The 27489-nt window shown below is 43.5% G+C and overlaps 1 protein-coding gene across 1 annotated transcript in view; it reads left to right on the top strand.

Annotated features, from left to right (window-relative positions):
• Positions 1 to 27489, top strand: part of znf385c (zinc finger protein 385C) — a 443520-nt gene that overhangs the window by 123839 nt on the left and 292192 nt on the right. Inside the window, exon 2 of the mRNA XM_070551478.1 lies at positions 12165 to 12494. Within this exon, the coding sequence (XP_070407579.1) occupies positions 12167 to 12494 (328 nt within the window). The 5' untranslated portion in view covers positions 12165 to 12166. The remainder of the gene's footprint in view (positions 1 to 12164; positions 12495 to 27489) is intronic.

Below are 27489 nucleotides of genomic sequence, written 5' to 3'. Positions count from 1 at the left end.
AATTCTCTACAGGGTGCGGTTATCCCTAGAGCTTGTACACTTTTTTCTACCACATTTTTTCCGTCCCTTCGCCTGTCTGTTAATGTGCTTGGACACAGAGCTCTGCGAACAGCCAGCTTCTTTAGCAATCACCTTTTGTGTCTTGCCCTCCTTGTGCAAGGTGTCAATGATTGTCTTTTGGACAGCTGTTAAGTCAGAAGTCTTCCCCATGATTGTGGTGCCTTCAAAACAAGACTGAGGGACCTTTTAAAGGCCTTTGCAGGTGTTTTGAGTAAATCAGCTGATTAGAGTGGCAGCAGGTGTCTTCTATATTCAGCCTTTTCAGAATATTCTAATTTTTTGAGATACCAAATTTGGAGTTTTCATTAGTTGTCACTTATGAATATCAAATTTAAATGTAATGAACATTGGAAATACATTGGTCTGTGTGCATTGCATGAATATAATGTACAAGTTTCACGTTTTGAATGGAATTACTGAAATATTTTCAACCTTTTGATGATATTCTAATTTACTGGCCAGCACCTGTATAAGGTTCACTTGCTAGAAAAGATTCAAGGCTATAAACGGACTTGACCCATGGCTCGAATAGGAGCCTTGGCCTTCAAGATGTCTAATGTCATGTGATAACAACATAATGGAAAAGAAAAAAACCATGGTAACCTAGAAATCCATCTATCTGCAATAGATAATGTTTTTGATGGTATTGGGTAATCTCTAATGATATTGATCAACGATAGTGTTTAAGAATCCGGCTCGAAGGACCAAATAATGTCATGGATTTTTTCAATATGTTTATCAATAACCCATTTCCTGTAGTCGGAGAGAAAAAAGAGACAAGTCAAACAGTTATAACTGTGGCATAATGCACGAGGCAAAATGCCCCGAACATCTGGTCACAGAGTTTATTTATACCAAGAGATAAGAAAGGAATGAAAGTGAGAGAGGGTGTGTGTGTGTGTGTGTGTGTGTGTGTGTGTGTGTGTGTGTGTGTGTGTGTGTGTGTGTGTGGCTTGTGTGGGTGTGTCTGAATAAGTGGGCATGCAAAGAGGCATAGATCAACACATTTTACTTTCAGTTGATTTAGTCAATGATCAAGAATTAATAAACATAAAATTTCCATAACAACATGAAAACTGCTTTTTTCTCCCTGAGACACAAAGCTTTTCCATTGTTATAGAATGATCACATATTTACACACATTTCTGTCTTTAAGGCATAATCAGAGACTCTTGCATTATTGCTGCTCCCTGAGGGCTGCATGTTGGGAAATGGGGGACGTTTCCATCAGATAATAAAGAGAAGAATGAGGAGGAGGGATAATTATCAGCTTGGTGTTTTGTGCACTGGGGATTAAAAGGAGTAAGAGCTCACATAGGTTCTCTTTACCTGCTCAAAGAGACTCAAACTCTCACTCAGGCTGAACTGAAGCGGCCAGCTGTGACCACATAGAGCCTCAGTAACAGACTCACAGCCGCTCTGAGTTTCGTGTCTCCAGACTCGGTCATTTGGTTCAATGGAAACTAAATTTAAACTGATCTGTTTCAGTAGAAACATCAAAACATTTAACATTTACGTCAGCCTGTTTAATGTGCAGCTTCTGTCATCAATACAGACCAATGCTTTATTAGATATGCAGATAAGAGTTGTGCATTAGTGTGTCCCATGTTTGAAAATAAAGTGGTCAGAACAGAAAAACTATTGAAACAATTATGCTAAAATAAAACAAGATACCCTGCAAACAGTCAACAACACATGGCCATGCAGGTCGTGGCTATATGTAGTCCAGAGCACTTCTGTAGGATGTCCAGACTAGGTCTTAGCACAGTGGGCAACAAGCAGCAGTCACATCTACAGCACATGTAGTTATGATGCAAATGAACCATCAGATGGATTTTAATGAAATTCTCAGTAAATGATCATTAGATGTACGTCTACAAAAGATTAACCTGTTGAGGCATCACAAGTAAAGATGGCCACCACAGCTAAACCTCACACAATATGGCTAATGTCACAGATTGAGCTACAATGTTGTGTTGTACTAGTCATACCGTATTTTGGACCAGAACTGTTGTAAATACCATTATTTATCTCAGTAACTGGCATGAAAGTGGTAAACAGTTCCTTTATTTAACCTACTGTACAGCACACAGGCCAGCTGCTTAGGAAAAACCTGGAGAAGAAAATAATAAACAAAATAATTCTTTAAAATGTGGACAATTTAATTAAAATACTACTAATACTAATGAGTATTTTTAATTAGTATAATTAATACAACTTTTACACCACAGTATAATACTTTTTGCCTCAAATGAATACAAGGTGGCATTACTTGGGGCAGCAGTAGCTCAACAGGTTGAGCGGGTTGTCCAGTGATCGGAAGGTTGCAGGTTCAGTCCCGGCTCTGACAGAGAATTCTGCAATTCTACTGTTGTGTCCTTGGGCAAGACACTTAACCCACCTTGCCTGCTGGTGGTGGTCGGAGGGACCGGTGGTGCCAGTGCTCGGCAGCCTCGCCTCTGTCAGTGCGCCCCAGGGCAGCTGTGGCTACATCGTAGCTCATCACCACCAGTGTATGAATGTGTGTGTGAATGGATGAATGATACACTGTAGTGTAAAGTGCTTTGGAGTCCTTACTCTGAGAGGCGCTATACAAGTGCGGGTCATTTATCATTTACTTTTTCTTGGTGTGGCCATCATGAAAGACACTTTTAGTGATGTTAAATGTTCCTGAATTGCGTTTAAAGCTGCAGCAAAGTTAAAATGCTGCCAGGTCTCTTCCTTCTGCTCATAAACAACAACATTCATTGTTTCTCATGCAGAAAAAAAACCACTCAGTTTCACTGAAAAATCAGGCTTGGTGCTTTGAAACTGTTCATACAGCTTTTTCTTTAGAGATGGAACACGCACGCGTACACACACACACACATACACACACACACACACACACACACACACACACACACACACACACACACACACACACCGTATTATCTGTTACTACTTGTTCTGGGGTGAGAAGCTCTGCAAACACTTGCGTTTGACTCTTGAACCCGCAGGCCAAGGCTTCTTTTTTAATAACCACTGCAGCTATTCATCTGTAATGACTCTGATTAGTGGACCTTATTCTGGACTTTACATCATCAGCACTGGACACAAAGACCTGGGGCCTGTTCTGTAGCTGTGGTGATGACAGTACATGGTGATGACTGTAATAACACTTTGATGATGCCAATTATGCAGAAACTTTTGTTCACTCCTCACTAATCTGTGTGTGTTGCTCCCATTCCCAACTGGATCCCCTGAGCCTTGCTTGATTGTCAGGATAACTAGAGTCGTTGCTCATGTCAGTAGAAGCAGATTTTATTCCACCTACACTCGTAATCTTTACACTTTTATAGTTTAAATTCAGAGGAGGCTGAATGTTTAGATTTAGAATCCAGCTGTAAAGTTAGTTGAATTTTGTTTAATAAAAGTTTTTCAGATGTGAATCTAGAGAAAATTATGACTCGTATGTTTTTTTTAACTAATTGCTACAACGTGATAATCACAGTTTCAGAAGAAGTGTATGGAAAGCCAGGATCAATAGAAAGGTTAAAGCTGTCTCTATTAGGTCACTGTGGCAACAGGTCTCTGCATCTGGTGCTCGTCTCAAATGGCTGCTGGGTGAAGACAGCAGTCACTCGTGTATATTTCAGTTTTTACCTTGTTTTATGTGGGAGACATAATAAAAAGACTCGTCACTTTCAGATTTAAAGGGGTGCTTCAATGAAAATACATTATTCATATATTATTTTTAATTATCGGTCACTGTGAATTTTTCATGCAGGCTGAACATGAAAATAGTCTCCTACACCTATCTCCTGCATTAGCTTCTGATAGAAAATAGATGAGAAGCTCTAGGATTAGAAAATCCTGACAGATCTACGTCACACTGTCGTTTTAACGTTCATGGACTCACCCATCTTGACTCACGACGGGGAAGGCTGTAGTTGATTTAGCATCCAGGAAACAGCAGAGAACGTCTCGGCTAGTAGAAGCTAATAATTAGCATTAGCAACTTCACCACACAGCAGAAGTCCTCCAAACTTATTTGTGGAGATTAAACATCACCGTTGCAAAGAAAACAGAGTCAGTGGTAGAGTCATGTTGCTGTTAACCAATCAGAGGTGAGAGAGTGTCATGTTCTGTGTCCCTTTGTTCCCCAGCTCCTCCAGTTCCCACTCCAGGTTCTCCTTTTGTGTTCTCTTAGCGCCCTCATGTATTCGTTGTCTGCATCTCTGTTGTGTGTCTTAAGTTGTAGCTCCAGCCTCTTGTTCCCCAGTTCATTGTATGTGTGTATGAGTTTGTGTGTGTCAGTATGTGTATGTGCTTGTGTGAGTCCTTCCCTTAGTCTTTAGGTTTAGTTTTGTGTTTTATATAGTTTTAGGTTTTTCTGCCCTCCACTGGTTCTCTTCCCCATCCAGATAATTGTTGTCACCTGCCTTCCCTCCAGCCTCACTCCACACACCTGCTTCCCGTTTCCCTAATTGCTCCTCCCTGTCTATATAAGCCCTGTCTTGTCTCTGTGTTGTGTCGGTCCATTGTTTTTTGTCAGCGTGATTTATTCTGTCAGTCTGCTCGTTCCTCTTGTGTTTTTGGACTCCCTGGATTTTTGGATTTTGGCTCCCCTGCTTTTTTGGATTTATGTTGTTCTTCCTGCAATAAAATGACTTTTTCTTTACATCAACTCCTACCTCGTATCATCCTGGGTTCTGCATTTTGGGTTCCAACATCCCTTCAAAACGTGACAGAGAGAGAAAAAGAGAGACAGTGTCAACCGGCCGTCCAGCCGCGCCACAGCGGAGATGAGGACGCATCTCAACTCAGACATGTGATGCATTAATATTAATCCATGATATGTTCTGTGTGTTCGCTAATGAGACACAACTCGAGTGCATTTGGGCTTGTTAGTGATCATGTTGGGAGAACTAGTTAAGGGTTGAGTTTTTAGTGCGTGCTGCTGCAGAAACGCCGACTGCAGGTGCTGATGAGGATGATCAGATGATGAGCTAAAGCAACAACTGCACCGGGGCCCAGCTCCAACTTGCTACACCACTGGACCAAACTGTCTACGTTTTACTGTGTAATTTATACTAAAGATGCTGAGAGACGAGAGTTTATTTGTAAAAGTGAAACATTTGCGAGTTTATCAGCCATCACATACAATCCGTTCAAAAAAACTTTCAAAACAATCCAGATTCATTTTATTGCTCAACAGTTTGTTAGAGAGATTTTAGAGATATGTTATGGACTTTGTTCAGGTTCTGGTTCTGCTGGTGTACCTGTCCTCTAGAAAGGGAGGCTGCTGCTTTTCAGCAGCTCTGACCTCTGCTCTATGGTCAGCCTTAGACCCATGAGATGTCAGGATGCTCTCTGCCACCCACCTTTAAAAGGAAAACTGAAACAAGCAGTTGGTGAGACTTTTTCATTCTGCTGAACCATTTAAGGTCAGATGTGGGGATCTTCAGGAGCTCCAATGGGTCTTCTTTTAGTTTTTGTCTCAGATTATTCACCGAACACCAATCAGAAAAATCTCCTTTACTCCCTGTTGAACAAAACACACCAGGGCCGTGTTTACACTTGTCGTCGTCTTTGCACGGTTCTATCTGAAGGCCCAGCCATGGACAACCCACAGTGAATGGGTGGGGGGCTCTCACAGGTGGGCTGGTGGTTAAAGAGGCTTTAAGCCGGGTAAGTGGTATGACGTTTCATGTGTGAGCTGCAGACAAAAGATCATAAATAGAGTTTTTATTGCTGAGCAGCTACTTTGGGGCTCGCCCTGGCCTTTCAGCAGAATCTCAGCTCTGATTGATGGTTCCCAGATGCTGAGAGGGGAGGGGCTGCAGTGTGGGGGCGTAGAAGAAAGTGAAAACAGCAGACAGAGCCCCCCCAACTCTCTCATGTCCTGTCTCAGCCTATGGGGACGCGGGAGGGCTTGTTGTCTCACACAGCTTCAGCATCGAGCTGGGAAAGTCTTTAATGTCTCTCCGAGTCTTATAGCACAAACAGCCTCACACCATCTCACAGATGAAAGCCGGAGAAGCCTTTTGGTCCTGGTGGGCCTCCATCCAGCAGGTGGATTCGCAGCTTTTGTATATATAAAAGTAAGTTGACCCTTTCATCTCTTCTGTCGCAGATTTGTGGCACTGGAGAATTAGGGCTGTGAAAATGTAACCTTGCGGTTATCGTGACCAAAGTTATCACGGTTTCTGGGATTATCGCGTTATTTTTTTAAACGCGTTACATTTTACGACAACTGAATAAACCCTCTATATCAGGAACACATAGTCCTCTGATTGTTTAGATGTAGCCTAAAATGTGTTATTTTGGAATTTCGTTGTTTATTTGTTTACATTTACATACTTTTAGTTTCCTATAACTTCTTATTGTTTGTTTGATGTCATTATTTAAAAAATATGAGATCAGATGATACTCAGAACTCAAGAAACCTTCAAATCAAATACTTTTTTTACCCTTACATGAGTAATTTCTTGGTCAGCTACTTTTACTTAAAGGGATATTATGGAAGTTTGACAGCCAAAACATGTATAGAAAAAATAAATGTCTTCTTCATACATTCTCCTGCAATGCCATGGTCCTGTAGAATGAGCCCTGGCATTTTTACTGTGATTGCCTGTTTTTCTGTAAAATCACAGAAAAAGAGAGATGCTCGGGTCGAGCAGGCTGCTTCATGCGCGTTCACACTCAGGCATAGCCCGTAGCATTTGCTATCCGTAGCTTTAGCAGCAGAGAGAGTGGCAGTGCCACTTTGTCGCTGTTCCCAACGCCTAGTGATGAACCTAGCTACATTTCTGAGGACCCTTAGCTACTTTCTTCTAAATATTTCCTGCAAATTAGCAACAAAATAACCATTTTCGCTCCGAACCGTTCTCCGAACGTTGTTTCAGCTGTCATCAAGGATATTACAGATACAAAGGATGTCACTGGTGCTTTAGCTCACCTAATAAGATGTCCGACTCTTGTGCAGAAGTATCTTTTTACAGTAAGATGCCCAAATTTTTATTTGAGACTCGCCGAACTGCATTGAATTCACAGATAAAAAAGATGTGGGTTCAACTTTCATTTTGGAACAATTTTTCAAGCAAGGGAAGGGAATGATCTGAGCATGCAGGAGGACTGACCCATCATAAACCTTTGTCGGCTGTGCTGAAGAGAAAGGTACAGAACCACATTATATAATTAATTAGCTGCGCATTCCCCCCCCAAAATATGTCTCAAAATCGGCACAAAGTGTAATAAACTGTGCAGATATCATGCTAGGCTCGCCAATTGTAGTGAAATAGAGTGATGTAACGATCTAGAGTTGTATTTTAATATACTGTAAGTAGATCTAGTTTTTATAATCAGAAGAATAGGTTGTTTTTATAATCAGGGAGTTCATTTAACACTCTGTATTGACCTTGAGACAAGAAAAGAGAGAGTTGGGATCGTTTAAGAATTTTATTATAAATTCTACAATCTATCAGGACTAACTCTGTGTTGTTTGGAAATGAATGTGATGTTCGATGTGTGTGTGTGTGGTTGGTTCAGACTCCTTAGGCTGACGTCATTGAATCTGGTAGTCTTTGATTGTTATGACTAGATATCACGAGGCTTATAAAGTGATGACATGAGCTGCTATTTTGCCGTGTACATACCCAGTGGGGGGCCTCCCAGGTAGATCAGGAAATGCCAGGTCTGAAGACCTCGGATGTGCGCTGGAGCTGGTCGAAACCGCGGTCACAGCGTTTCAAAGCCCGTCTGAAGGGTCGACCCAGGTAACAATCGGCAGCGTCAGCAGGTGCTCTTATTTTGAAAGGATGTCATCTGGTTGTTAAACGACGAAAATCTCCAACTTCACAGTTCTTAGTTTAAGGAAGAAAACACATCTGGCCAGGCTGTGCTTCTCTTTGGGATGACGGTGAATAGAACTGAAGTCAAAATGGAACTGAGCTTAAAATGGCGTTGCCTTGTTTTATATCTCTGAATTGTTGATAAGTTTTAGTAAAGCGGATTGGACACTTTAAGTCAACAAGCCAGATTCTCTTGCGGCAGCCGAAAGCTCTGATTGGTTGGAACAATGTGTCATGCGTTTCTATGGAGATGAGGGTCAGTCTGTCTGTGCAGTAGTCCTGTTTTCATTAAACACATAAATCATGACATCTTTATTCCACAGATCATTCACTTGATTATTATTGATCAACATCTGTTTCGACTAGCTTTAATCACAAATTAAGTACTTTGATTATTGAAAAGCATTCTTCTTCTTCTGGCTCTTCTCCTGGAATGTAAACAGTCTGAGGAACACCCGACCTTGGCGTTCTCTACACGGGTGTTACTGTGTACAGGGGCAGCTGTGTGGAGCTGAAAATTATGAAGTTCATAACGTTACAATGATAACTATGTGTCGTTGGTCGTTTCGAGGGTATTACATGTACTATAGCACCAGAAACGTGTTATGTTTGGACAACTAAATAAACCACCAGGATAGCTGTCCTCGGTTTGTGTCCTTCCAGTGAGGTTTGCAGATTTGGGAAAATGTCATCAGGCTGTAATCAATGTTAAATTCATATTAATGTGGAGAGAGACCAACTCGTATCTGCCTCCTGGGAGGCCCGTAATACAGAGCATCGTTTCAACATGAGGGTGTTAGCAACACACTTTATGTGCTAGCAGTGGGCGCTGCGGCTGCTTTATATAGCGACTCGTTTCATTCTCCCTCAACCCAAAGTCCTCAAATCACGCATTTTAGCTAAAATGCTAATGTTAGCTTGCCTTGCGTTGGGTGTAGAGTTGTGGGTGATGGTCACGCAGATGTGTCATGAGATTTGAAGCGTTGCTGCCTTTCACAGACACTTTTTCTGCACGTGCTGCAAACAGGAAATCCGTCTTCTATCAACTGCCCCTCGGCATTCTTCAAATATCCCAAATTTGCCCATATTTCCGCCTTTGTCTTATTGGCTGATGGATGTTCTGAGCGCTGCCGTCTCCCCCTTCGGCCATCATTTCAGCTTCAAGAAAGTCTTGGTTGTAAACTACAAAGTGCGGATGTGCGGCAACTTCAGCCGGTGGCTGGTAAGGGTCACCGCGGCCACCGAGATAATATATTTTTAAAAAAACAAAACGGTAATTATTATTGTCAACACTTTTACTGGAGTTTACAGCTACACCGGTTACCGTGACATTCATACATTCAATAAATTCCTGATTTCATTTAACACAAGTTCAAGCATGTAAAGATTCACTTCACCAGAAACATGTCCATTTCAGATTCCGTTATAATTCATGCAAAGTTACTGTTCTTTCTGAACGTTGTCCTGCTGCCCACACGTCCTGCGTGGTGGAACCAAAACAAGCTTTGTAGTGAGAATCTGTCAGATCTGCGTCTGACTGATGATTATTATCATGAAAGGTGGGAATAAATCTCTGTATTCTGAGTGAGGTTGAATTATAAAATCGCAAAAAACTCAAAGAATATTCAACCTGCCTTTTCTGCACAAAAGATGTGAGCAACTGCTGGAAATTTGTGAAAGGTGTTTATTTTAAAATGCTGGTTTTTTCTTGCCTGTGAGTGCAGTCCTTCATGCCTCTGAAGGATTTTTTAAAGTCTTCATCAGAAATCAATCTACAGCTATGATAAAAGGTAAAAACTGAACTTTTAGAATCCGTTTCATTCAAGACATGAGATTAGCGACGCAAAAATGATCACAGATGTTACTTACGCATGCCAAGTGATAACGTATAACCTCATTCTCAAGATTTAACCATTAAAACACTCCTCTGAGGACTTCCAGGCATATTTAGAAAAATTTATTGTTTCTTTATTAAGATGTGTCTGAGAGGTAGGAGGGATCTCGTTTGTTTTGCACTTCACCTTCTGCATGTCCTCCTTCTGGGTTTTGTTTTCACAGCCATGCTAATTTGCTGCCGCTTGTAGAGTCATTTGACGTGAGTGTGAGGAGGCTGCCTTAGTCATCGTCGACAGAGGCTGTTTGTATTTTATTTTTTACATTCAGTGCAGGAGAGCACCTCTACCCAAAGCTTTTGAGAAAACATCTGATGGTGCCTTTTGAGTGCTCCCAGATTGGCAACGTGAATTGCAGCTTTCATGCAGGCTGCTAGCTCTAATGTGTTTTTGAGCACTACCTTGTGTGTGTTCACAGTTGTGTTTTTCTTCTCCATGCATATGGGCATATATGCATCACAGACTGTGCTTTCTTCTGTGTGTGTGTGTGTGTGTGTGTGTGTGTGTGTGTGTGTGTGTGTGTGTGTGTGTGTGTGTGTGTGTGTGTGTGTGTGTGTGTGTGTGTTGTGTGTGTGTGTGTGTGTGTGTGTGTGTGTGTGTGTGTGTGTGCATTCCCTTGCCGTTAGAGGTTTAAAGTAAATATAAAGAGGCAGAACGCCAGCCGCAGAAATGCACAGCTGGGCAGATTTCAGGAACAGTTTTCTAAAAGTGATGTCTCAGTTCTTCAGAGTTGCTATAGAGCCACAGTTTTCTCTATTTTACAGAGAAATTTAGAAGAAATTAGAGGTTGAACTTGTCCTAGTGTATTCATTCCTCTGCTCTTGTTGCCAAATTTAGATATTTTTTGTCTCATTTGTGCAGGAAGGTGCATTTTTAACCTCATAAGAATAGTTTTACAGTCTGAGATGTTTTCCTTTTCATCCAGTAAAATGCTGCTTGGCTGAAATCCTCCGTAGAGCTGCATCAGTCTTGATGCAGACGACGATTAGCAGGTGTGACATCCTCTCTTGTCCTCGGCGCTGCAGCTCTCTGTCTCCCCCAAGTGGAGCCTGATTACACCTCATGATCACCAGATTTCTCTGCAGGATTCTACAGCGTTCAGCTCCAGGCTTTTATATTCTGTCTTCTTGTGTGTTTTGGCGCATAAAGAACAGGTTCCTCTGAGACGTGAGTAAAGCCTTCTTAGTGTCTTTTGTAGCCAACAGGGTGCTTTAGGAGCTCAGTGGGTCAGATCTGTGTTCAGGCTGCAGGAGTTACACCAACCAGAAATTAAACTTTTATTTGTTCCTCTTCAGTTGTTTGACCAGTTAGGATTTCTTAATCATGTCATTTAAAATTGACATTCATTTGAACTGTTAATGTTGTCTCTTTGCATTCGTGTTTCTGTTTATGTCTCTTTATGTTTTTGTTCTTGTTTTTATGATTTTATTTGTTTCTCATTACTTTCAATTTTGTTACGCGCTCAGAGTTCGTGTTTTCATTTGAAAATGACTTCATAAATAAAGAAGGCCTGGGCAATAAATCGAAAATTTATCGTTTTCGAAATTTCTGACTCTTATCATGATCATTTTTCCCATGTCAATAAATTTGATCATTAAAAAAATGTAAAGGTGTGTGTATGTTGAAAGCGTTCATGTCCCTTTAGGAAGCCGTACCACCTTGAGTCGCGTAAAAATGTGACTCAACGCGATACATGTGACAGCTCCATCTAGTGGACAACTTTCATTTCTGCACATACCTGTAGTCATCATCCATGTATCGTTTTCGAGGTGAAGTCCTAAATATATCGTGATATTGATTTTAGGCCGTATCGCCCAGCCCTAAAATAAAGTTACAACAGGAATCCTGGGTTGACCCACTAAACTGACGATCTGCCTCATCGCACCACTGAATGCTTTTTTCCTTGTTTGCGATCGTCTCCTGAAGAAACCCTGGTAAAGCTGCTTCAGGGCCTGCATTGCATCAGCACAACAGTGTATGCATTAAGGTGAAATGAATGCGACGTTCCTAATGAAAAGAAAGATTCTAATACTGCGTTTGGTTTTAAGACACAGAATTGCACAAGAAAACAAAGTACTGACTCTAATATTGCTTGTTTGTACGAGGTACTTCGGCGCCGATGGTGCAGTCAGACGGCTGCCGTCAGGTAATAAAAGTTGTAGCATCTAACGTGGTTTAGGAGTCCAGTCCTGATCCTAGTGAGACTTTATCCTGTGTGGATGTTTCGCAGTTCCACCGTCTGATGTGAGTGGTTAAGTTCTGGTTCAAGTGAAGGTGTCATGCATGTGCCCTGGGTCAAAGGGCATCAAGAGACTGAGTTAGTCTTCCTGAGTGTCGTCAACATCATCTTTAAACCCATCGTTGTCTTCTGTCACAGGTATGAAGCGTCCTTTCAGCCCATCGCCTCTGCCCAATCCTGAACTGGAGAGGAGCGGTGTTGGAACAGGACTGGCGTTGCAGATGGACACCAAGGCAGGCTGTGACCTCCAGGAAGGAGGTGCGGCACTAGAATCCCAGTTGCCGAGTGGCTCTCTGCACTCCCCACTCCATAGACCCAAAAGAGAGAGGAAACAGCGGTCCTACACGCTGTGTGACGTCTGCAACATCCAGCTGAACTCCGCTGCGCAGGCCCAGATCCACTACAACGGCAAATCGCACCAGAAGAGGCTGAAGCAGATCAGCCACGGCAAAACGCCCAACAGCACAGGTACGCCCGAGGCGCTGCACGGCCGGCTGGCCCTTTTGTAGTGAAATAAGACGTGCACATTGCTTCTCTGCTGGGTTTTACATAAAAATAAGGTCACGCAGATTAACAAAACCTCGCATTGTTCACGGTGTTGTCACTAGCCTCCCTGTGCCAATACCCTCTACGTGTGTTCAACAGCAGTTAAACAAATTGGATTGTGTTTGCTGAAATGTGTTCAGACAGAGCCTTGGGCTGAGGAAACGCACAAACACACAAACGTACAAGTGGAACGGAGCAAAGGCATCCGCTGTGAAATTAATTAGCTGCTGGTGGTGTTTCTGGATGAAGCTGCAGGAGTAAAGTTATTCTTTATTTTAGTCGCAGCCTCGTTTAGGAGTTTAGCTGCAGGGAATCAGTCCCTCTGTTAGTTTGGACCAAACTTCCTGCATTCGTCTCCAAGATTATTAATAATGCCAAAAAAAAGTGTGTCACAACATGAGTCCACGCTGGATCTCTGTACCAAGACAATGTTTACGCATTTGGAAATAAAGCAGGGTTATTTACAGGTTTAGCAAAAAGGAGGACTGTTCTTTTTATGTGTGACAGCATAATAACACAGATCCCATCTTTACTGGTTCTAAAGGCGTTGCTAATGCACAGAGAAGATCACGGTGAGTTCTGATGCTGCAGAACAAAGGTTGGAGTAAGATGGCGCTTGCGCACGATCACGCTGCGAGCTGCTCGTCCTCTTTACGCACTGATGCCTTGCATTTTATCGGTTTTTATTGGCGTTTTATTGGCTTTTATGCACTTTTCTTGTCGCTGATCCCTTTTTTGAATGGTGTGGATCCTCTGCTGACATATGATCGAGCTGCGCTGCTGAGGCTTCGTCCTTCCGTTGATGTAGCCGGCAGCGCGCGCTGGGAACCGGGCTGTGCGAGCTATGAACCTCACGGACGATGCTGCTGGTTGAACTGCCCGCGTGCTCTCTCCACCCAAGCCGTGATGTGTCGGCCCTCAGTCCGCCCCAGCTCGAGAAGGAAGCATCGGAGAAGACGAGGAAAGAGAGGTAGCCGGCGCGTGAGACGTCGGCCTGGATCCCTGAACAAGCGTCTGGCCCGATCCGGCCCAGCTTCTGACCCGATGGTTCCGAGATGTCTCCTGGATTACTCGGCGCCCTTCCCAGGGAACTCGGCCGGCTCTGATGGTGTATCGGCACCGCGCCACGGCCGATTGGCTCGAAGATCACGCCAGACTGGGGTTTGCTGGGAGAATCTGCGCTCGGTTACGGGCACAGAGTTAGAGGGGACTGGGTCCGTGCGCGATCTCTGTGCTGCAGCCCCGCTGCAGACCCGGTTTGGTTTGGTCAATGCCAGGTCTGTGCTGAACAAAACTTTTATTCTTCGTGACTTTTTTATTCAGCATGACCTGGGTTTTCTCTGCATCTGTGAGTCCTGGATCCCGTTTGGCGACACAAGTTCCCTACTCGAGCTGATACCACCTGGCTGCTCGTGTTTTAATATCCCCAGGTCACGGGGCAGAGGTGGAGGGCTGGTTGTTGTTTTTAAATCCAGCTTTCCTTGTAAACAGCTTACACCCACCATGTCATTTTCTTCCTTTGAACTGTGCTTATTTGAGCTGTGCATCTCCCCCCGCCTGCTCGTCGTGCTGATTTATCGGCCTACAAAGACTGACTCTAACTTCCTTAATGATTTCTGTGATCTTGTGGCAGACTGCATCCTAAAATATGATTATGTCCTATTTTTTGGTGATTTTAACATCCATATCTGCTGTCCTGATAATGTGCTTGCTAAAGGTTTTCTTAATTTGCTAGATTCATTCAATCTAACTCAATGGGTATCATCCCCAACTCATGCCAGGGGTCACACCCTGGACCTGGTTATCTCTTATGGTCTACCCATCATGAACCTTGTGACTTTGCCTCCTGTGTTCTCTGACCACTCTCCAATACTCTGTGATGTTACGTTGCCATGTCCTGTCCCTGTGTGTGAAGCTCCAGCTACTAGGTTCAGAGCCCTGGATGCAGAAACTATTTCAAAGTTTGTGGACTGTATGTCTGTAAGGTTAGAGACCTTTAACCCTGATCCATCTAACGTTGATCACTATTCACAACACTTTGATGTAATCAGGTCCTGGACGTGGTTGCCCCTCTCAAGCTTTGCAAGTCTAGGCCTAGGAGGGAGCCATGGCTCTCTGATGTCACACGGGCTAGTAGGCGGGCGTGTAGATCCTCTGAGAGAAAGTGGAAAAAGGATGGCCTACAGGTCTCGCGTGAGTTGTTCAGAGCATCTCTAGTTGCTTATCAGGATGCTGTGAGGACTGCCAGAACGGCCTATTTTGCAGACATCACCGAAACAAACTCCAATAATCCTAAGATTCTCTACAAAACACTAAACTCTGTTCTGGTGTATCAGGAGCCTAGCTTAATGTCTCCTACAGCTGCTGGAAACTCTGAAGCTTTTCACAGATTCTTTGTTGATAAAGTGTCAGGCATTAGAGCAGCTATTTCTGGTAACTCTGTTGACCCGGTTCCAGTTCCTCCATCACCACCCACCCTGAGCTCCCTCAATACTGTTTCTTATTCTGAGCTGAGTAAGCTTGTTGCGAGGCAGAAGCCATCTGGCTCTCCACTTGACGTTCTGCCGCCTCGTCTCTGGAAGGCTGCCTTTCCGTGCCTTGGCCCATCACTTGGTCAGATTATCAATGGGAGCCTCAGCACAGGTGTGGTCCCAGCTGCTTTGAAAGCAGCAGTTATTCGGCCGACCCTGAAGAAACCTGGTGCTGATGTCTCTGTGATAGAAAATTACAGGCCTATCTCTACCCTGCCTTTTACATCAAAACTGCTTGAGAAAGTCGTTTATCAGCAGCTGGTCTCACGTTTAGCTGACTCTGATCTGTTTGAGGTTTTCCAATCAGGGTTCAGGTCTGGCCATAGCACAGAGTCTGCTCTACTGAGGGTCCTAAATGACATCTATCTATCACTAGATCAGGGAACATCTGTGCTGCTTCTGTTATTAGATCTGACAGCAGCCTTCGACACAGTTGACCACGCGATTCTACTGGATCGCTTGGAACGATGGGTTGGGATCAAAGGGTCAGCTCTGGACTGGTTTAGATCGTATCTCCAAAACAGGACATTCTGTGTTAAACTGGGTGATGTTTTTTCTTCTTGGGAGGGGCTCCGGTAGGGGGGTCCCGCAGGGGTCGATCCTTGGTCCACTTTTGTTTGCCATTTATCTGCTACCTCTGGGGTCAATCTTTCGTAAACATGGCCTATCATTCCATCTCTATGCTGACGATTGCCAGATTTACTCTCCATTGTGTCAGGAGAAAGGTCACTCTATCCAGTCCTTTGTGTCCTGTGTTAACGAGGTGAAATCTTGGCTAATGTCCAACTATCTACATCTGAATGAGGGAAAGACAGAGCTCATTGTTTTTCACTCCAACAGCAGGAATGTGGATCGTTATGCTGATCTTGGCCCTCTTTCTCCATACTCAAAACCAGTTGTTACCAGTTTGGGGGTGAAACTTGATGTAGGACTTAAATTTGATGCTCACATCAATTCTGTGATCCGGTCCAGTTTCTTTCACCTGAGACGCCTTGCTAAAATCAAGCATATGCTGTCGAGAGTCCACCTGGAGCGGGTACTGCATGCCTTTGTAATTTCTCGGCTTGACTACTGCAACTCTCTATATGCAGGGTTGTGTCAGTCATCACTGCGTCGCCTACAGGTTGTGCAGAACAGCGCTGCCAGGTTCCTGACTGGGACCAGGAAACGGGACCACATCAGCCCAGTTCTGGCCTCCCTGCACTGGCTTCCGATTTGCTATCGCTCACAGTTCAAAATACTCATCTTTGTTTATCATTTCTTCCAGGGTGGTGCTCCCCCCTATCTGGCCACACTCCTGAACAAACATTCCCCATCACGCGCTCTGCGCTCCTCTGACCAAGGCCTGCTCGCTGTCCCTCGGTCTAGGTGTCGTACCCGTGGGGACCGGGCTTTCTCAGTCCTAGCACCGTTACTCTGGAACCAGTTGCCACCCTCAGTTAGGCTGTCCCCTTCTCTGTCAGTCTTTAAGAACCACCTAAAAACACACCTCCTCCGCTTGGCGTTTCCAGAACATGTTTGATTATGGCCCTCTATTATGTTGAATCCATTCCACAGTTTTCATTGGTACACTCAATCCATCCACTCAATCCAAATGTGTTTCACACATTTGTATTTTACCCGAATGTTTCATCTATCTTGTAATTTCCATTTTGTATTTTGTAATTTGAATTTCTTTTATTGTTGATTTATTCAATATAATTACTTACAACTCTACCATGTTCAGCGCTTTGGGCTTCCTGACAGGGTTGCGGAAGGCGCTATATAAATAAAGCTTTGATTGATTGATTGATTGAACAAGCCCCAACCATTAACCCTCCAACACCATGCTGACAGCTGGAATTGGCAGTTTGAGCTGATTCAGCAAAAGTGCTGCTGCTGTGCATTATGGGTAAACATATTAATCTCACTGCTTTAGATGTCTTCTTCATTCAGATGAAACTTTACAAACCTGAGTGGTTGTGTGTGTGGTTCCCTCTGTGTTAACACACAGCTGCATGCTCCAGACCAGCAGACTTTTTCTAGCTGATGATAATCAAATCATCAGCAGAATGCAGAATATTTCTTCTACCTGTTTGACTTTGGTTTTTTTGGACCGGCGTCAGACGTATTCTGTTCTTCTGAGCAGCAGAACCAGGAAGTTAGCGAAGCCATGTGTTGTACTCGGAACGTCCTGTTTTGGTGCACTGCTGCAGGGGATGCAGAGTGCATATAAAAAGATTTGTGTGTGTGTTTTTGTGTACAGAGTGTGTATGAGGGCATGCTGCACACTTGTGTTGTGCAGATTCTTTCTGACACACAGTCACAATCACGCAACCTTATCTCTGCTCACCTTCTGCTGACTCCCCCAGGCAGCAGCTCTGCTGCGTCCTCAGCTCCAGCACAGCGTTCCGCTGTGTTTATGTGTCCGTGGATGTCTCCGCGCATCCTGCTTCTCTGCTTCTCATATTTTTAGAATTCCTAAATGCTACAGAGTTTGTAGGTTGTGCTGTGGAGCCAGACATATAAGCTTCAGTGCATCCCTCAGCCCTTGGGCCCGGTGGATTTGTTTACAAGGTTAAATATTGCATAAATTAAGAATAAATAAGGTAATTTGAATTAGCTTGGTGTGTATGCTGCTTGTTGTGTGTGTGTGTGTGTGTGTGTGTGTGTGTGTGTGTGTGTGTGTGTGTGTGTGTGTGTGTGTGTGTGTGTGTGTGTGTGTGTGTGTGTGTGTTACTCCCAGCGAATTGTTCCATGTCAGTGAGTGTTTCCCTCCCTCTCTGCATGGCTGAGCTGACAGTGCACCCAGGCTCCTCTTCCTCCTCCCTCCCTCTCTGCCCCTGGCATGGATAGCGGACATGTGAAGCAGCGATTCCTCCTGAAAGAGGAATGTCTCTGTGATTAAGAGATTTCCTTCAGTTATCATGGAGAATATGCTGAGGAACTCACTGTTCTGGGATCTGTTTGGAGACAAGAAGTTCAGATATTTGTGTGGAAAAATAAAGGGCTGATTAATGCAGCATCATGTTTAAAGACCGAAGAACCAACATTCTTTTACTGCTGCATTGTGTAGCTTCTGCATGACACGAATGATGTTTTGAGGTCCCAGAGAACTAAAAGGGATCCAAATGAGAACACAGACAGAAGGCATAAGTGATGAAGATAATTTTACAGTAAAGATTGACAGAGCTGATAACTAGTAACAATACTGATAAAAAACATTGTAAATGTGATGATGGTGAATGTTTAATTTTTAGAAAATAATTGGTGGAGACGTGATGAAGATGGAAAAGTACAATTGTGGAAAATGTTTGATTGCTCTGCTCATGAAATAAGTGGTAATTGTGGAGCTGTAGCTTTATCCGAGTTGCATTTTAGAGTAAAATAAAAATAGTGAATACGCTATAAAGAAAACACTTTTTGAAACATGAACATTTGGGAGTAATCTTTGCGTTTGATTATTTTGTTGTTTTTGTGACCATAAGAAATGTGGCCAGTGATTGATCTTCAGATATTCTGATAGACAAACTTGTTTCCTTTAGTAACTAAAGCCATTCTGCACAATAACCTTCCATTTGATGGGTCGACATTTACACGAACATTTACCTCAGGTTGTGTAAAATAGGCAGAATTGTTGCAATTTTTGTGTTTCATCCTGTCAGTTGGTTGGTTGAGGTAGCCACCTTGAGTTTGGCTGACTCCAATGGTTTTTCAGTCAGAAATGAACATCAGTAGACTATACCGTTCATGAAATGTTTCACCGACCAAAACAATGGGTTGACTATGATGACAACATTGAAACCAAGATTTTGCACCATCTGTTTGATCTTGTAGTTTGTGCTGAGGAAGACTCTCCACTTCTAAAACACCAAACTAGCTCACTATCATTCTTCTGTGTTTGCTAGTGTTGTAGGAAAACCTGTTTTTAGCAGGATCCATGACGCACGTGGAGCTGTGCTGCATCCCAGCATGAAGTGTTAACAAGGTCACATTATGCTTTTTGTGCTTCCTCTTTTCTCTGACGTGCTTTAGAGAATGTAGAAATTCACCAAAGTCTTAAATTCATCCTGGGCAACAGTGTTTATGCAGAATAAAAACTGCTTCTTAGACAGCTTAACTCAGTTTTTAGTGTGTCACTAGTCACTGAAGGATTTTTGTATTAAAAGTATTATATCATTAAAAACCCACTTTTTGGATCTTTTGACCAATGTTTATTAGTTCCTCATAAAAAAAAAAACACCTGAAACCTATTTTTGGCTGCACAAATGCAATTTTCTGTCTCAGCAGCTTCTTTCCTTTGCAAATTTTTGCTAAGCTGATTCAAACAGCTGGATAGGGTTGTTACTGCGTCATCACAACCCACTCTTCCCCATCCAAGTGGTCTCTCGAATGCAGATCCCTCTTCTGCTGCACTGTAAACACTAATGCCCAACATCACTACGTAGTTAGCGGGGAGACTATGCTCCACAGTTGGGAAGAAGGGATTTCGCTCTTCTCTAGTCTGCACTTTGTTGTGATTTTTAGTTGTATATTTATATACTGTAATTAGATAATTTAATTACCTGATTTTGTATATTTATATAATCTAAGTAATCAATCAGAAGAGGTTGTTTTTATCATCAGGGAGTTTACTTAAACACTTTGTATTGACTGAGAGACAAGAAAGAGAGAGAGTTGGGATCGTTTAAGAATCTTTAATTTCTATAATTATAAATTCTTACAATCTACCAGGACTATCTCAATGATGAATGCATATGGATGTAGATGTTTCGTGTTGGTGTGTGTGTGTGTGTTTTGTTCAGAATCTCTAGGCTGAGTAGCGGATCTGGTTTGTTATGACTAGGCTACCACGAGGCTTCAGAAGCTGATGACATGAGCCGCCATTTTGTGCCGTGACCACGTACCGTAGGGAGTCTCCCGTGTAGATCAGGAATTGCCAGGTCCTCGGACCTTCATGGCTACTGGAGCTGGTTGAAACAGCGGTCGCAGCACACAACGCCCGTCTGGGGATAACTCCGGTCGTAGTCGGCAGGCGTCAGCAAGTTCACTCTTATTTTGAAAGAACGTTGTCTCGTTGGTAAAAACGACGGAAAATCTCCAGCTTGACAGATTTCAGCTCAAAGTAGGAAGTACATCTGGCCAGTCTGCACTTCCTAATGATGACGATGGAAATCCTTAGGAACTCGGATGTCCTGGAGCTGAGTTCAATACGTAACTGCTGAAAGTCGAACGTAACGTGGAACTGAACTTAAAATGGCGTTGCCTTCTTTTTATATCTCCCAGTTGTTTAAGAATCTTAGTAAACCGGATTGGACTACTTTCATAAACAAACCAGACTCTGTCCTACCACAGGCGAAAGTTCCGATTGGTTGAAAACAATGTGTCATGCGTTTCCATGGTAATGCATATCAGTGTGTCTGGGCAGCCCTGTTTATTCATTTAAACACATAACTCATGACATCTTTATTTCACAGATCATTCACCTGATTATTAATGATCAACATATGCTTTGATTAGCTTATCACAAATGAAGTACTTTGATTAACCCATGAAAAGCGTCCTTCTTCTGTTCTTCTGTCTCTTCTCCTGGAATGTAAACATACTGAACCAAGCGTCCGACCTTGGCGGTGTTACTGTGTGAAGGGGCAGCTGTTAAGGGCAGACCATCATACTTCCTAACGCTAAATGATGCCAAGTATCCAAAAATGTAGTTGCACCTGCAAGAGAACAGTTCTGACAACTCAATAGTGCCAGCAGTAATATTTTTCATATATTGTTGCCATCTTTTCTCTAGAAGGTGTAAAATAGCATGATACGGATCCTTTAAACTACTTTAGAAGACAAGCATTTAGTCTTATTAGACTTACATGCCTTGATCAATGCGCGAGTTACTGCACGGCTTAAAGTTACGTGAGCCAGCTGCACGTGTTTCTGGTCATTGCCTAAGGTTATTACTGTAAATATACAATGCTTGAAAAATGTATTCATATTAAAGCTGCTTTAGTGAATGCAGTATATTGAGTGCATTATTACCCCTGTCCGAGAGGGGGCGCTGTGACCCGGAAGTGGTTGTTCGTTGCCACGGTTCAAGAGAGCAGATGCAGTTCAGACATGTGTATGCTCATGAAAAGATGCATTGAAAAAGCTTGGGAGTTCTGTACGATCCTGTGCGGAGCTTCTTTACTGAAAGTGAAGTTATCACAGGGAATCTACAGAACAAGCTAGGCGTTGAATGCAAACACAGTCACAGAACACTCACCCCTCCCATCGCGTATCTGCTGGAACCAGAAACCTACATTTCAAGAAGAAAGGAGATAGCGCTAAACACCAGTCACCAATTTCTAACATCTTTTGTTGTCCGTGTTTTCAAATGGTGTTTTTCTTTTTGGGAGTTTGGGGACATGTTGGTCTGGGACTGATGCACCTTTGGTCAGGGGCGGATGTAGGACTGACGAAGATCCGGGACTTAACACACGTGCGCGCGCACTAGTCAACATCATATATATTTGTCTTGTACCACATCATTTTTAATCTGAAGCTACATATTAAGCATATTCAGGGCAGAGTATTGTTCCTGTTAGTGTTTAGTGTGAGATGATAATAAATATTCCCTTTCTTTCTCCAACATCTTTACCTGATAGTAAGCTAGGCAAACCAGCAGCACAACAAATATTTTCAAATAAGACTCACAAACCTGCGTCAACACCAGTCTCATCGAAGCTGGGGTTCTGTCAAAGTACTTTTGGTCTAAAAAACGTCCTTATGTCCATCTTTACATTCGCATTTCAGGCAGAGAGTGTAGAAGAAGCCGGCTGCTGAAGGGCTTCTTCTTCAGTGGTGGAGGCTCAGGCAGACTGTATACAAACTACTGCCGGCCGCTCCCTCTCTGTTGGACTTTGGTACTGCATGTTACTTCCACGTTTTAGATCCGGGGCTTTTCATAAAACATTCGGGGCTTCAGCCCAAGTAGCCGGGCCTAACGCCGCCCCTACCCTTGGTACCAAAAACATAAATAAATATTTTTTCCCACAAACAACAGGATGATTTTGGTGAAACAGGTGAAAAAACCTCACCCACTTCAGTGCTCATTTAGCCTTGACAGTGGAAATGTTTAAATTGGAAAGATGGACTTTACAAGGCTGGAGACACAAGTGTCATATACCTTTGATGGTGTGTTTGTAATCACTGCTTATGCTTTATGATTTCTGGTGATTTTTCAATAGAATGTTCAACTGAGCGTTGTTTATGTCATACTAGCTTATATTATGTATATAGCTGACTTTTCTTTGAGCCATCGGTTAGCTACGTTGAGGATTATACATTTTAATTCCTCTTATCGTGATTGTCAGTAGCCGAGCCGTAAATGCTCCAAATCTGAGACAATAAAAACAGCCTGAAACGCATGCAGCCACTCTTTACCTCATTCTTTGTCAGTAACAGCTTCTGTGAAGCTGTAAATGACTGCGTTTCAGAGCAGATGGTTAAATGGTGATAGAAAGGTGAGGAGAAACAGAAGAGAAGGAGGAAAGATATCAGCCGAGGGACGGGCTGAATCTCAGTGTGATGACACTGTTAGACCGTATGTGGCTGTTTCTGTTTCCTGTTGTGTTAATCTTCCTCAGCTGTTGGTGTTTGTGAGGAAGGAAATAAGAGAATTGACGTTCATCCGAACCTCAACGCCTTTTGATCTGTTCGTGTTTACTGAAGTGGGCCTCCTCTTCATGTCTCCAGCCTAGTTTCTGTCTGACTGCATCGCTCTTGCTCTGCTATAATAAAGCGTGAGGAACTGGATTAAAGGCAAGGATTTTCTGCATGAATACATTTGTATATCTGCATTTGATTTTTGTGCTGGCTTAAGATATTGTTCCCCAAGAAGAAGAAATTCCTTTTCTCTGTTGATGCCTTTAAACACACACGTGCATCTGCAGATCCTGTTTCTGCATCGACTTTAGTAAATTCATCAAAGTAGAAAAATGAACGTGAAAATGAGTGTTCGTTTTACATCCTTACATTTGATTTTAGACAGTTTAATACCGGTGTAAAGCCTTTATTGTTTAACCGGTTCTTCCTCCTAGGTTTGTAAATCTCTTGAAATTTGATGCGACTTGGAGTCATGTGCTTTCGTTGCCGTTTCTTCACCTCCAGTCCTCCCCCACTCGCGATCCTTCCCTTGCTCTTCCCCCTTTGCCCCAGGGTACAGCCCTCTTTGTAACAGCGGTGCAGACTCTGAGAAAAGGTCGACAGGCAAACCAGGCTGACACGCAGAGCTCAGTGTAGCGAGAAGCATGAGGCATGGTGCCTATGAGGCCACATACGGGGGCATATCTCTCTGAAACCCTCCGATGTCTGTGTTTACCGGGGTTCTGACAGGTCAACTGGACACGTCTGCGCAGAAGGCCACGTGAATCCGACCGTCAGCCTTTATCTGGCCCGTCTGATTCACAGACCTGGCCTGCTGCCGCTGCTACAGACGTATCGAGTAAATGAGTTGAACTGTTTGTGGATTTACTAAATGTCAGAAAATATCAAGCTGTTTCAACAGCGTCGTCTCCATCTTGGTGCCTATGTGACCCTGTCTCTCACTCATGGCTGCCTTCTGTCCACCAGGCAGCTGATAAAATCCAACTCATTTGTTTAAATGGTTTGTGCTCTTCCACATCTCTCCAGCGCAGCTAAGAAGGTTATTGATTAATGAAAAATAAATTATAGAACTATTTTACACCATTTAAACTCAAAAATGGGAGTTAATTTGTACATAAAATGTCCATAAAATGTCATAAAACGACCTCGGAAGATGACTCACTGATTTTCTTTTCCTTTGAATTAATTTTTTGACTAAATAATTCCAAGTAAGTTAGTATTTTTATTTCCAGTATGTATTAAAATAAACATAATCTCATAATCTATGTTTCAGATAACGCTGGGCCTCAGATTGGTACTGTTGGACAGCTTTACCCTTTCCCAGCTGCCTCTGTGTAAAACACCTCATGAAAGCCTTTCCTTCTAGGCAGAGAAGAGGCCCACTGAACCCCCGCATCTCACCTCCACCTTAGCCTTCCTCTCATCCCCCATTATTACAGGCTTTTCGAAGGGCTAAATTACAGTGGAGTGACTTATTACCAGCTGAATAAGGGCAGGAATGGGAGTTAGAAAAGGACAAGGCAGAATAAAAGGTAGAGGGTGTTAAAGTGGGTGATGGAGAAAAGCAAGAGAAATGGAGGTTACACGAGTGAAATGGAGAGAAGGGCGAAAGACGCTCCGAGACCAGCTCTAACAGAGAGAGTGGGTGTTGTGAGGTGGTGCGAGGCAGACGTAGACAAACATTGTCATTTGCAATGCAAGCAAAGACTGTCTGCTAATAGAGACATGATATACGACCACTAACGGGTCTCACAGTTCCCAAAGTTCACATGTAACCTCCATCCTTCACATTCTTTCCTTCACAAGCAACACACAGAGATACCAGGCAGATCTCTGCAGAGGGTCACAGGGTTTTGTTCGTCAGCTTTAGGATGAGCATCGTTTAAAATGCGATCGGATCTCATGAGAGTCTTTGCATTTCATCCAGTGAGCACAATGAGCTGCAGTATTGGAGCATGTGTGCAGCGTGGATCGTGGTGGACCTCCAGAGACCCTCACTGGGTTGTACATGTAACTGAAGTAGACAGGCATCGGTAAACAGATGTAATCTGGGCTGAGTGAGACTAGAACACAGGAGGAAGGGAGGGTGTGTGGTGCACTAACAAAACTGGAAAGAGACATCTCTGGGAAGCTGGTTTATGCAGAGATGCAAATTTCTATTCATGCATTTTTATGTCAGACTATATGACAATGTGCAACATATGTAAGCTTAATTCAATTAACTTGTGTTTGTTTTTGTATTTCTTTACTGTAGAAATGCCTTTTGGCACTAAGTCTTAGATCTTTGGAAGGTCTGATCAGTGACACACACACACACACACACACACACACACACACACACACACACACACACACACACACACACACACACACACACACACACACACACACACACACACACTCAGCTATATGTGAGGGTATGCGTGTCGTTTAGACAATCCATCAGTTCATTAAAGTCATTAAAATGAATGCATGAGGGTGTCTGTAGAGGATCACAGTGAAGGGAGACAGTTCATCTAGTAGATCACAGGATTTGTCTCATTGTTTCTGCTAGCAGATGTTGTCACCAGTTGGTTTTTAAAACGTTAGCCATGCTTCCGTTGCCGGAACTTCAGGGTAAATTCTGGGACGGGGGAAATTGACCAGGCGATGAGATGTCCCGGTCCTCTCAGCTGTTGTGTCTCTGTAAAAATTCATCCCTTTCTGGACTTTGCACAGATGTCAGCATATCACAACTGCTTTGGTAGCGAGTGATGTCACTGATCAGCGCAAAAAAGCGTCCACACGATTGGTGCTTACCGTAAATCCTCTAATACAGGCCGGTATTCAATTAAAGGCCGGGTCTCCAATTTTGGCCGGTGTCGGAGTCAGCGGAGGTAAATAATGGCCGGTCTCTTATTGTGGCCGGGTGGAATGTGGTGACAAGCAAGTATGAGCGTCCCAGCGGCAGGGTTATAGTCCCCAAATCAACCAGCAGGAGGCAGTAGAGGTTCACACGGACCTTTATTGGGCTTTTTCTTCAATGCTTTGTAACGCTACAGACACGATCCTCTATCACGCTCCTACCACACAGAGTCACGGTGTCAGTTAACCATGCTAATTCAACCCCTCCACAGAACACACATCACCTTCCCTGTGGCTTACATAACACTCACACAACACGCAAATCAGCACATAGGAACTAGCAGAACGATAGGAAACACATATAACACAATACCCAGAATGCACCTGGCTTACAACCCCAGCCAGGTCATTACACTATCAAGTTCAAAGAGAACGTGCTGATTATGCTGCAGAACACTCTGGAGAGCAGCAGTAGGGGGTGTATGAACTAGTCAACTTCACTATACAGTAATCCCTCGCTACTTCGCGGTTCGTTCATCGCGGATTCGTTGCTTCGCGGATTTTTTCTTTGGAGCATTTTTCAGGGGGAATTCGCAGATTTGCGGTATTTTTCACTGATTCGCGGTATTTTTCTATGCGAAATATCAAGAAATTCTTGTTTTTTTCATCAATTTCATCATAAAAGACACTTTTTGTAATAAAACAAAAAAAAAAAAGTAAAAAAAATTTTTTTCTTGAGTTTTACCCACAAAAAGAGAATGTGATCATACGATAATTCAATAGGGAGTGTGGTTTCACAGACGCGGAAGTGATAGCGTCGGTGAAACGCCGGCTGATCTAGGAAACCCCCGAGCGTTCGAGCGTCAACGAAGTGACACGGAAATGCCGGGCTTTCCAGAAGTAAGTAAGATAACTTACTATGATTGTTCGTTGGATTGATCGGTAGGTTGGAAACTCTATCATGAATCTGAAGAAACGATGACTGAGTGGTGAGCTGGAAAGGCGACTTCCGTTTATAGCCGCGGTTTGTGACGTAGGTGCAACGTGGAGGGAATCCCCGCGAGGGGCATGCTGGGAGTCCCTACTTCGCGGATTTTCACCTATCGCGGCCAGGTCTGGAACGCATCTACCGCGATAAACGAGGGATTACTGTAGTGACTTGTTATGCCTGTCATCGACTAGTCGCTGTCACGTGATAATGACCGGCAAGATGCAGCCCTCGGAAAAGACAGCAGCCTGCTGTCAGCAGGTGACAAGCTCCTGCGCTCGGGGGGTGGGTGTGGGGGTGGGGGTGGGGGCAACGCGCTGTGCCAGACCGTGTACTGACACGCGATCGTTCATGTCGGTTCATTTCCTTTAATGTTTTCTGTCTTTTATTTGCGCCTGATGTGTATCGCTGCTGTGGAGCGGGGCACATCAACTTGTCCTCCGACGCACAGATCACTGATGCGCCCGGCAAGCAGGGAGCGCTCCGCTGTTTTCGCGGTCGGTAGATCTGCCTCCTGAGCACAGCCACAGTAACAATCAGGTGTCGCCACCTCAAAAACTAATTTAACACGCGATCGTTCATGTCAGTTCATTTCCTTTAATGTTTTCTGTCTTTTATTTGCGCCTGATGCGTTTCGCTGCTGTGTAGCGGGGCGCTGCGCGCATCACCTTGTCCTCCGACGCACTGATCACTGATACGGCCGCCAAACGGCAAGCGCTCCGCTGTTTTAGCGGTCGGTAGATCTTTTAGAACTGCAGTTCAAAGGTAACTCATGAGGTGAATATATATGAACCCAGGTAGCAGTTTTTCTTTAGGATTGAGAGGAGATGCAGGAAGATAATAAACAGACAGGACAGAAAAATAGTCAAATAAAAACAAGTTAGTTTTTGTACCTGCTGTTGCAACAAACAGACACCATTGAAGGTCATCA

The sequence above is a fragment of the Nothobranchius furzeri genome, chromosome 5 (assembly GCF_043380555.1).
Source record: "Nothobranchius furzeri strain GRZ-AD chromosome 5, NfurGRZ-RIMD1, whole genome shotgun sequence".
NCBI classification, from domain to species: Eukaryota; Metazoa; Chordata; class Actinopteri; order Cyprinodontiformes; family Nothobranchiidae; genus Nothobranchius; species Nothobranchius furzeri.
The sequence above is the reverse complement of the archived record's forward strand: the minus strand, read 5'-3'. Positions and strand labels throughout refer to the sequence as shown.